At 40.9% G+C, this 12,845-nt stretch overlaps 1 protein-coding gene across 1 annotated transcript in view; it reads left to right on the top strand.

Moving 5' to 3' along the window:
• Nucleotides 1–2,159: 2,159 nt before the first annotated feature.
• The window catches only part of LOC136694921 (KH domain-containing, RNA-binding, signal transduction-associated protein 3-like), a 92,571-nt gene continuing 81,885 nt past the window's right edge, over nucleotides 2,160–12,845 (top strand). The window contains 1 exon segment of the mRNA XM_066668752.1: nucleotides 2,160–2,539. Within this exon segment, the coding sequence (XP_066524849.1) occupies nucleotides 2,449–2,539 (91 nt within the window). The 5' untranslated portion in view covers nucleotides 2,160–2,448.

Below are 12,845 nucleotides of genomic sequence, written 5' to 3'. Positions count from 1 at the left end.
ACAGTTTCACACACTCACCCAGTCACACACACACACACCTGTGGACAGTTTCACACACTCACCCAGTCACTCACTCACACACACCTGTGGACAGTTTCACACACTCACCCAGTCACTCACACACTCACACCTGTGGACAGTGTCACACACTCACCCAGTCATTCACACACTCACACCTGTGGACAGTTTCACACACTCACCCAGTCACACACACTCACACCTGTGGACAGTTTCACACACTCACCCAGTCACTCACTCACACACACCTGTGGACAGTTTCACACACTCACCCAGTCACTCACTCACACACTCACACCTGTGGACAGTTTCACACACTCACCCAGTGACTCACACACTCACAACTGTGGACAGTTTCACACACTCACCCAGTCACTCACACACTCACACCTTTGGACAGTTTCACACACTCACACCTGTGGACAGTTTCACATACTCACCCAGTCACTCACACACACTCACCCAGTCACTCACACACTCACACCTGTGGACAGTTTCACACACTCACCCAATCACTCACACACTCACACCTGTGGACAGTTTAACGCACTCACCCAGTCACTCACACACTCACACCTGTGGACAGTTTCACACACTCACCCAGTCACTCACACACTCACACCTGTGGACAGTGTCACACACTCACCCATTCACTCACACACTCAGCTATTGCTGGAATGTGGGACAAGTCTGAAGTTTACAACCTCAGTTAAGTTGAAATATCTGTGTTTCCTAAAGCATTCTATGAGAACATGAGCCATGTCCTTGTCCAAAGGAAAAAAAAATGCCCAAACAAAACCACATTACTTTGTGACACGAGCTTTCAGTTTGTGAAATCTCATTTCCAGCTGGTGGAGCGGGTTCCGTTTCGGCCGTTGGCCATTTTCTGGAACGTGGACACGCGTCCCCCGTAGTCAGCCATCACATCCTGACGGGCCATTAGGGCTGATGGCGGCGCTGTGCTCGGACGTTTTGACGTGCGGTTTGAGTAACCGACCTCCTGGTGCATGACTGCACCTCCGGACACAGCTCTGACCTCACTCGCATGCTCACGGCCAGAGGGAAGGCATGCATGAGTATACTGAGCTCTTCCAGCTCCAGAAAGAACTGACCGACATGCACACACAGGAAGAATAGACTGACCTCTGACCTCTCGGTACTCGCTCAGCTTCACTTAAATATGATGGTTCTACAAGGGTTCTTTAGTAAAGAAACTGAACCCTGAACACTCGAAGAGCCTTTGGCGTGATTAAAGTGTTCTTTGCATCACAAAGGTGTTCTTTACATTGATGGAGAATGTGCTGTAGAGGGTTCTATACAGCACCTTTTAAAGAAGGGTTCTATATGACATCACACATGAAAATAGTGAACATATAGACTGTGTTTACTCTGACTTAACAAAACAGGGGCAAGTTCTGACATCTCACACCTACATGTTCTTCAAGATGTATTCATCCCTCATTATTTATACTTAATAACATGGACGCCCAAATGTTTATAGATATATAGGGGATTAAGGAAAAGTGTGTTCTCCGTTTGATGCAGTCACCTCTGGGAAGGTTTTCAGAGTAGATGCTGGAACACTGCCGCCAAGAGTTGATGACCTTCAGCTAATAAAGGCTAATAAATATTAGCGAGGTCAGACACTGATGATTGATGATTGGATTTGAACCGCAAACATCACTGCAGTTCATCCCAAGGGCATTGAACGGTGCTCCATCACTCAAGAGAATACCCTGTGGGGCTTAACACGCCTCTAGCTGACAATTGTTTTGTATTGGACATTGTATCCATATGCTTAAGGTCAGAGCTCAAGTGTGTCCAGCTGTTTGTTATAGCTGTGTGTGTGTGTGAACGGGCAACTGTGTTTACACTTTGGGACAGTGTATCTTAAAATAAGCAAGATTTGTGCTCCATTCTAATAACACCTCCAAACCTCTTCATCTTCAGAAGAGATACAGTAAGTCCCGCCCCTTTCCGAGAATGATTGATGTTTGCTCTGTCTCCCCGCTCAGCGACCAATCGGCGGCGGCGCTGAGACGTTCAGTCGTTGCCCGTGGATACAACAGGGGGAGCTTCGGATCTGATGTTTACAGTGGAGCGGAGCTAGCGAGTCTAACGATCGTACCGCTCGGTGTCTCTCTCTCTCTCCGTCTGTCTTTCATCCCTTTCTCTGCCTATATGGGATAAACGCAGCTTTTAAGGACTTTCATGGGCGTTTTTTTTTGGTATAATCTTGGGCTAGACTTCACCCTAACACTCTCTTGATTATGTGCTAAGGGTTTTTTTTCCCCCCTTTCGCGCGTGTTGGCTTGCGATTCTCGTTTTATTCCTCTTTGAAGACAAAGATAGTTGGGTGTTTTTGGCGGTTTTGTTTACACATCCACAAAGCCCATCACCCTTTCACACTACGAAGAAAAAGGAGGCGGAATGGATAACGAAAAGTATTTGCCGGAATTGATGGCGGAGAAGGACTCGCTCGACCCCTCGTTTCAACACTCCTTGCGGCTTCTCGATCAAGGTAAGTTTTCCCGCGCGTATCTCGCGCGATGGGACGCGAAGGCAGTTTGAATATTTGAAAAAAAATAACAGCTGCCTCTGTGGCGTGTGACCGTTTTTACCGTTAATGGCTTCATTCAGTTTATTAATGGGATAAGGTTTTGGAAGAAAAACTGAGGGAAACGTGTTAAAGAAAATCAATAAATGAAAAAAAAGGTACATACACAGTCAGTAAATACACAGTAAACACAGACTAAAATGATGTTATTATTAGTAGACTGACTAAAGGAATGTCGACCAGAACTGGTCTCAAAGACATCCTCGATGAGAGCAGGTGTAGGAAGATGAAAGAAAGAAAGAGAGGAAACCATTGTAAATTTTAGCCTTGCCTGAGGTAAAGAGGCACTGAAAAGTGTAGAGCTTCACCTCGGATGTTAATATCATGCATCAGTGCTTACCAAAATTAAATAAAATAGCAGTATTCATGCTATGTTCATTGTCTTAATGATAGTAGCACATTTCACATTGGCTTTAGACCCTGCTTTGTGTTAATGTAGTTTATTTGAGCATATACACCAACATTGTAGTCTATATAGCTGATTTATTCCACAGTGATTGAGTTTATAGATTGTATAGTTTTATTTTAAACATTAAATAATAATAAAAATAAAAAAGTCGTGGAATATTTACTAGAAAAGGAGGAAAATACATTTCTATTAATTTCTTTTAAAGCAGTAGTTTTCATGCCATGTTTTTCAAGGCATTTGTAAATGCTGCTGTTTGACCTTCAGCATTCCACCAGTCCTTTTAGACAGTAAAGTGTACATCTACAAATGCATTGTCTTCATTGAGGTAGCAATATACAGTCCATATAGATCATATCGCAGTTAATATTAAAGAAAGCCTGTGTTCTCCACATCGCAGTTATTGTTAAATTCACAGTGAGCACAGACTAGCGTTAGACCACAGACTAAACTTGACCTCTATGAGAGAACAGTTTGGAAAGAAATTTCGTATCTTCTGTGAATTTTCCGTTAAGAACAGATGTAGGTTAGATGATTACTTCATGTGAGCAGGTAAAAGTCCTTTACACACCTGCTCTCTAAACAAGCACAAATTCAGTTGATGTCTTCCAAGTTCAGTTAGTCTACAGTTATTTCAGTAATCACTGCTATTGGGACACCATCTTTTAGCTATGTTTTTCTTTTTATATATCATAAAAATAATGTGCCTTTTTATTTTGATAAATGTAATGTTTGTATTATGTAATTTTATAAAGTACAGCACATTAGAATGAATCTAAAATGATGCTAATTGATATCCGAGTGTGGGATGGTTGTTTGTTAATCTTCTAAACTGACCTTTTTGGATAGGTTGGTTACCTTGGGTTTGTTTACTTCAGGTTAATGTATATATGCACTTTTTTGGATTCTATCATATAGCAAGATTATTTATTCTGTCCATGTCATTTGGTTATTCTGTGTGCTAGATCACGTTAATTATGTTAAAGACACTTTGGATGTATCTGTTATCACAGTCCTCCCTCATAGTGAATATATCTATTTTGAGTCCATGTATTTTTTGATGGTGGGGGTTGTTTAGTCTAAGTTCATTTTAAATATAATGCTCACTGAGGGACTTTCCACAAGGTTAAATGAGGGGAAAAAAATAAATTGGCAGGTGTTCTGCTGCAGGAGGCGTCCGACACATGTTACGACAGGAGCAAACATTCTGGAGAATATTATAGAATATAATAACCAGTAACTTATTTAACTACACCATCCGTCCATTAAGCAATCTGGCTCATGCCTGCTGGGAGTATTTTTTAATATTTTAGAGAACTTTGCATTCATACTTCTGTCCTTCTACCAACTCTAGTGTGCCTGAGGACCTCAGACACTAGGATGCCCGCTGTACAGTTTGTGTATTGGGGCGTGAGTGGATGAATGTGGAACAGCTGGAGGCTGGGCTTCAGTTAAAAGCTGGAGTTATGCAACAGGATGTTTATGAGGTTGAAAACCGGACTTGCACTCGATCTGTCAATGGAATCCTTTTAGTCGTACGCTTCTCGTAGTAACACATAGGGCATTAATGCAGGGTTGAACATAACTGGGCCATAATACATTGCATTTACGCTCATTCATGTTCTTACTTTAGGATGTTACAGATTAGTCTGTTTTGAGCTTTGGAGCTGGTTCTGTTAAATTATGTTCCGACTGTTGCGCTGAGCTTGGGTTTTGGCAAGAACACTCGTTGCTTTTGGAACAAAACCTCATATCTCCAGAGTGGTAACTTTAGAGAGGGGGTGGGGGACACTACCACTTTTTAAACCTATTCCTATAGCTCTGTCAAAATTCTAAAACAAAGGAATGGAGATGTCAAGTTTAATTCTGTCAGTGACAAAACGATATATTCTTTTATATTTCATTTTCGTGTATTTATGGGCCGTCTTATGTGCACCGCTTTCCCAAGGTTCTCCTGTGCTTTTTATTGTAATCCACCACTGTGTTTGATGGTTTGATTGTTTTTGTGGCTGGTTTAGTGTGTTATAGGTCTGAGCAGAGTTACAGCCCAGCTTGTGGAAATAAAGCTCATACAGTGGGGTGGATATATATATATATATACTACATGGGGGAAGACAATATACAAACAGTCTTTAAATAAGCGCAGACTGTGCCATCTTCATAAAGTCCAAAGACAGGGTTCCCCACAACGTATAACCACAGCAAACACAGCATTGCCTACAACACTACATGTTACCATTTGGGAGATATTTTTGTTTCCCTACAGCAACATCTGGCGCTGTACATGTAGCGTGCATTTTTGTGAGAATATATGTATTAAAATGTGATAAAATGTTAACATGGATTTTTTTATATTAACACATGCCTAACACCTGCTGGTGTGTTCTGAATATATTTTATGTCCTTAAGTGAAATCTAAACGAAGAGAAAGAGGGGGAGAGAGTGAGAACATAGAAATCAGAGGAGGACAAACAGAAGTGAGAAGTTTAAACACTGGTTTTATTATTGGCACATACAGAGCGCCAACAGGTGTGTATTTTACACGATATGCTTCATGTTTCCATTGTAATGAAACCCTTCAGTGAAATCTAACCAAAGTGTATTTATAGGGGGTGAGGGAGGGAGAGAGAGAGAGATAGAGAGAGAGAGAGAGAGAGAGAGGACAATAGGGAATGCTTGAGTAACTCTCGGTCTTTCTGCGAGCGAGTAGATACCCAGATGTACGGCGAGATTTCTGCTGCTCAGATTTGTGTGCAGGCATGAAAGCATTGATTTTAGTGGGGGAGAGTGGGAGTGGAAGGGCCATTAGAAATGTGATTGTGCCTGGATGCGGAACTGAGGTAGAGCCGGCATGGTGATGGAGATAACACACACACACACACACACACACACACACACACACACACACACTTTCTGCCTTATCACTTCCATTCTTCCCTTAAGAAATTGAATGGCTCTTGGAGGAGAAAGGGGCTGCAACAAAAGAAAGATAGAGTTAGTGCATCAGGGAGAGATAGAGAGAAAGAGAGAGAATGATAGACTGTGTGTGTGTGTGGCACGTTTTTCCTCACACTTTGTCACACAGAACAGAGTACAGAGAGGTTTGCACTTGAATTTGAATCTTGAATTCATGCATTAGGCAATTTATAAGCAATTATTATCCGTCCCTTAGTGTTTATTTATTTATTTATTTATTTATTATTATTTAAAAATAATAATAATTCCGTCGGGTGCCTGTTTGTCTGAGCAATCTGACGCAAGCATAACGTCCTTATCTCCAGCACGGCACAGTGCGCCAGCCACGCCATTTAATAGAGCCTCTCCGCCGAGTGCTTAACTTAATTATTCACTTGGCCGAGGATGAGATGCGGCTGATGCAGAGAGGCACACACAGGCTTACATTCTTTTCCACTCACGCTCAACACAAGGCCACACAAACTGATGAACACACCTCCACTGAGCGGCGAATAGACTCCTTCAGCCACAGTCTGGGTTCGGCTCTGCTGTGTAATGCACCTGATGTGATAACTGTATAACTCTGGGCTCTTGTGGATAGAGGTGTTCATGGAAGAGGGTTTTAAGAAGGATTTTAGGACAGGTGCCGACGCTGGATGAACGGTTTCGGATCACAAACCCCACTCCAACTCATGCCAAAGGTACTGTATGGAGATCCATCACTCCAGAGAACACTGTAAATCTACTGTACATGTGGCATTGGGCATGGTAACCTTAAGCTCATATGCATTTGCTGCAGAGTGTCACTTTTCTGTGGCAGCTATACAGTTGTTTGCCTGTACCAGCCTTAGGGTCTTCAGCAGCATTTCAGTTCACTGCTTAACACATACGTTTGGTCACAGAAGACATTTGCAGTTTGCGATGCTTTGTGAAATAAATGGGGACTGACGCAAACTGTCATCACTTTTGGTATGTTTAGCTGGCTAACTCCTCAATTATTAACAGTAAACATCACCACATTCTCTCTACCCAGTAAACATTTAGCCGTTGATTCAACGTTGAAACAACGTAATGACTGCCGTCTAATCAACGTTCTCTTAAGGTTGAAAATGAAAGTTGAAAATACGTCCAAACAGAGACATTGAAAAGACGACTATTAGACGTATTTTGGACGTCCATTGATGTTATTAATTGGTCCCGAAATAAATTACTTGTATAAAACGCATTTTGGACATCCACTGACGTTATCGATTGGTCACCACTTAACTAACTTATTAAGATGGAATTTGGACGTCCATTGACGTTATCGATTGGTCACCACTTAACTAACTTATTAAGATGGAATTTGGACGTCCACTGACGTTATCGATTGGTCACCACTTAACTAACTTATTAAGATGGAATTTGGACGTCCATTGACGTTATCGATTGGTCACCACTTAACTAACTTATTAAGATGGAATTTGGACGTCCACTGACGTTATCGATTGGTCACCACTTAACTAACTTATTAAGATGGAATTTGGACGTCCACTGACGTTATCGATTGGTCACCACTTAACTAACTTATTAAGATGGAATTTGGACGTCCACTGACGTTATCGATTGGTCACCACTTAACTAACTTATTAAGATGGAATTTGGACGTCCACTGACGTTATCGATTGGTCACCACTTAACTAACTTATTAAGATGGAATTTGGACGTCCACTGACGTTATTGATTGGTCACCACTTAACTAACTTATTAAGATGGAATTTGGACGTCCACTGACTTTATCGATTGGTCACCACTTAACTAACTTATTAAGATGGAATTTGGATGTCCACTGACGTTATCGATTGGTCACCACTTAACTAACTTATTAAGATGGAATTTGGATGTCCACTGACGTTATCGATTGGTCACCACTTAACTAACTTATTAAGATGGAATTTGGACGTCCACTGACGTTATCGATTGGTCACCACTTAACTAACTTATTAAGATGGAATTTGGACGTCCACTGACGTTACCGATTGGTCACCACTTACCCAACTTATTAAGATGGAATTTGGACGTCCATTTACGTTATAAATATGCTCTTGACAGACAGACTACTTTTAGACCTATATTGAACGTCCAGGGACGTTCCTTGTTTACTGGGTAATCCCATCTCCCGACTGACTGCGCTCCAGGTTGTCTCATGTTAATGTTTTATTTCAAAATCGACTCGGACCATGCTCTTTAAAGCATTGTGCTTCCACTTTGCTAGAGCTAGTGTTTCCACGATGTTGGCTGAACAGCACTGCAGCAACGCCCTTAGTCAAGGACCTGACTTCACTATAAGTCAATATACACCATGTATCCCTTGTGAAATATATTCTTGATGGACAGCTAAGGCACAACATTGCTCATCACAAAGAAATCAGTTCAAAATAATATGATTTCACTCTTTGAGTTTCACAGAATAAAGCGTGTCGTGACCACAGTTTATAGTGGAAATCCTAGCTTCGGTATCCAGGAATGAGTTTTTCCTTTTGAGTCTTGTTTGCTATCTACACAACAGCCTTGAAAACTGAGTTTCTGGATGTCTTCATCCTGGACAATGTTCTTCAAAAGATGCAGTATGTGTGTGTGGATGAAAAGCCAAAAAGTGTTTTTATTTAAAAATACCTGTGTGGACAGACCTTTTGTGTCTCAGATTCTTTGTATGAAGCTGTGCCTTATTCACTATATATATTTGCCTGTTTGTAGTAGTGCATCACAATAAGTAGTGTATAGACAGTATAGCCTTGTGTCACTTCCCTCATGAATTCAGTTCTGTACTGGTACCTAGGGCAATCATTCAATATCAAAATATAATTACAATATAAGTTGTTAAAACACGCTTTAAACACGCTTTCAATATTTCAATAAACATTATTTAGAGCATCTGTCACTGGCCGATGGTCGTTACACGGCACTGTCATCAGTTCAGCACTCAAAATTAAACATTTTCTTTTAAAAATGTTAATACCGACGATGCCAGTGGGTTTATGTTTGTATCTTTACACCGCCTTTCTAGACACCCAAGGACGCTTTACAATCCACACTGCTCAGAACACTCAATCCACACACAGGTGAGAAGCGGCAGCCAAACGCGCACAGCGTACTCTCGACCAGGAACGACCGTCCACCTGGAGGACTGCATCGGGCACTAGGGTTTAACCCAGGATAGAGCACCAATCCATATCTGGGCTCACACATACAGACACTCATTCACACACCAGGACAGTTATTAGACAGAAGCCAATTCACCTACCCTCCATGTTTTTGGACTGTGGGAGGAAACTGGAGACCCCGGAGTAAACCCACGCAGACACAGTGAGAACATGGAAACTCCACCCAGATGGGACTTGAACCCAAGATCCCAGTGCTGGGAGGCGAACGTGCTAACCACTAAGCCACCATGCTGCTCACTGATATCAAATATGGTGATATCAAACTCTGGCTTTTATGCTGTTCATGTCAATATTGGAATTATATCGTATCGGCCTAAATTAAGAAATACATCGTGATATGAATTTTAGTCGTATCATCCAGCCCTGCTAGTGCTCTGTATAGTGAGTAACGTAAGGAAGTAGCCATTTGTAACGCATTTCCTCCTCTTGCTCCTTGAGATGTTCATTCATTCATTCATTCATTATCTGTAACCCTTATCCAATTCAGGGTCGTGGTGGGTCCAGAGCCTACCTGCAATCATTGGGCACAAGGCAGGAACACACCCTGGAGGGGGCGCCAGTCCTTCACAGGGCTCCTTGAGATGTTTATTTATTTATTTTTAAAAGCTTGTCTTTCCCAGCTGCTTTGTGGCAGTGTTTATTGTTTATGTTTTCTTATGTTTTACATCGTTTATTAATGTTTGTTTATTTGAGCTGGAGCCCCTGCCTTCAGTTGGAAGCTACTAAGTCTTGGCCACTTTAAACAAATCTCGCTAATCAGCTTTAATGGCCATTTTAGTCCAAACAAAGACAAGCGGTTAATCACAGTCATTTATACAGCAATTAGCTATCAGCTTAATTTTCCTGAACATGACAGCCCTGTATTAACTCCACTCTCACGCTCCTGCTAAAGTCTTATGGGACAGTCGGCACCTAACGGTAGGAACACTGGGCTTGAAAGCGGGAGGCCACTGGTTCAGTCGGCATTTAAAAAAAAAAAAATCCATGGCTGTAGTGCCCTTGAGCATGGCACCTGACCCCGAACTGCCCCGGGCAATGAGGTAGACGGCTGTTGCTCCTGGTGTGTTTTTTCTTTCACTGGTCCAAATCAGTAGTGTCAGTGTGTGTCCAGTGCCAGGGATAGGTTAATTACAGAAGTCAAAGCTCATTGTGCTACCGTTCAGTGACAGTAAAGACATTTCAAAGAATTTAAAGAAGCTGCTCCTTGTTCTTAGTTACCAGATTAAATGTAATTTCTCTCAGCAGATACAGGTACGTTTGGTACCAAGCCACAACAACTTCAAGGTACAACATGGGGAAGTAGCAACAAACCCTTGAACTTAAGTTTAAATTAAAAAAAAAAAGAGACAATTAAAATAATTATGTTAAGACTTAATCATGGCAGTTCAATTGCAAAGTTATTTGACGTGATTGGTAATGAGGGATTGACGTGAATATTCAAGAGAGGCTTGGAAACTGATTAGTAAATCAGCTTTTTTTACATTACTAATTCTAATTCAAGCACCATATCTCCCAGTGTAAATCTCTAGACTCCACCAAATTAAACATAATCTGTTTAACAAAGAAGACTGACACCGGCTGGTGCCTACGGAGACCCTAAGGTGACATGGTGGGTTTGTTTAACAAGTTATAGCCACTATATAGTATTTTGAGGCCACAAAATAATATATTGAGACCACAAAGTAGTATTTTGAGGCCATGAAATAGTATAATGTGGTGTCGTCAGGCCCATGGCCGTAAAACTGTTGTAGACCCTTACTCTTCAGATTATACCTATACTTTTTACACCACCATAGAAACAGGTAGCAGGTAGAATATTGTCATTCAGGTTTGGTCATGGATGTAAATGAGTGGATGAGTGAATCTGCCTTGGAAAACAGGAGCTTGTGTTTTGTATGTGTGTTGCCAAACACCTTCATGTATGTGTGAGGGAGTTGGAAGCTTGTGTATTCTTCACACTGGCAGGTGTCTGTGCTTCTCCCCACCCACCTTTATTCTCAAACTGCTCGGTCTCTCAGTGGGGATCCACAAAGTGTTTACGTCGAAGTTAGCCCTCCTTCAACACAGGGCAAATCACTGAAAACACGTATCAAGATACAGAGGGAGGGAAACAATATGGGGAAAGAAAAATGTTGGAAAAAAAGATCAAGGTAAAAAAGGAGGAAGTAAAAGTTCAAACACTTATGTGTGTTTTAGCATTTGACAGAATGCTGCACTGTAATTTATGTAGAAGTACAATAACGCCTACATTCTGTACATTTCTAGAAGTACAGGACTCTAGATCACATTTACAGTTCTCAGAGTACAGTATCCTCCAGCAGATTTACAGTTCAGATACAGTATTCTACTTTAGGTTTACAGTCATCTAGAGTACAGTATTCTAGTACAGATTTACAGTTCAGATACAGTATTCTACTTTAGGTTTACAGTCATCTAGAGTACAGTATTCTAGTACAGATTTACAGTTCTCAGAGTACAGTATTCTAGTACAGATTTACAGTTCTCAGAGTACAGTAACCTCCAGCAGATTTACAGTTCAGATACAGTATTCTACTTTAGGTTTACAGTCATCTAGAGTACAGTATTCTAGTACAGATTTACAGCTCAGATACAGTATTCTACTTTAGGTTTACAGTCATCTAGAGTACAGTATTCTAGTACAGATTTACAGTTCTCATAGTACAATATTCTCCAGCAGATTTACAGTTCTCAGAGTACAGTATTCTCCAGCAGATTTACAGTTCTCAGAGTACAGTATCCAGCAGTAGATTTACAGTTCTCAGAGTACAGTATCCTCCAATGGATTTACAGTTCTCAGAGTACAGTATTCTAGTACAGATTTACAGTTCTCAGAGTACAGTAACCTCCAGCAGATTTACAGTCCAGATATAGTATTCTACTTTAGTTTTACAGTCATCTAGAGTACAGTATTCTAGTACAGATTTACAGTTCTCAGAGTACAGTAACCTCCAGCAGATTTACAGTTCAGATATAGTATTCTACTTTAGGTTTACAGTCATCTAGAGTACAGTATTCTAGTACAGATTTACAGTTCTCAGAGTACAGTATTCTAGTACAGATTTACAGTTTTCGGAGTACAGTAACCTCCAGCAGATTTACAGTTCAGATATAGTATTCTACTTTAGGTTTACAGTCATCTAGAGTACAGTATTCTAGTACAGATTTACAGTTCTCAGAGTACAGTAACCTCCAGCAGATTAACAGTTCAGATATAGTATTCTACTTTAGGTTTACAGTCATCTAGAGTACAGTATTCTAGTACAGATTTACAGTTCTCAGAGTACAGTATTCTAGTACAGATTTACAGTTCTCAGAGCACAGTAACCTCCAGCAGATTTACAGATCTCATAGTACAGAATCCTCCTGCGGGTTTACAGATCAAATATAGTATTCTACTTCAGGTTTAGAGTCACCTAGAGTACAGTATTCTAGTACAGATTTACAGTTCTCAGAGTACAGTAACCTCCAACGGATTTACAAATCTCAGAGTACAGTATCCTCCAGCAGATTTACAGTTCTCATAGTAGAGAATCCTCCTGCGGATTTACAGATCTCAGAGTACAGTAACATCCAGCAGATTTACAGTTCAAATATAGTATTCTAGCTCAGGTATAGAGTCATCTAG

Source organism: Hoplias malabaricus, chromosome 4 (assembly GCF_029633855.1).
Source record: "Hoplias malabaricus isolate fHopMal1 chromosome 4, fHopMal1.hap1, whole genome shotgun sequence".
In the NCBI taxonomy this organism is placed as follows: domain Eukaryota; kingdom Metazoa; phylum Chordata; class Actinopteri; order Characiformes; family Erythrinidae; genus Hoplias; species Hoplias malabaricus.
This window is presented reverse-complemented; position numbering and strand designations above follow the sequence as displayed.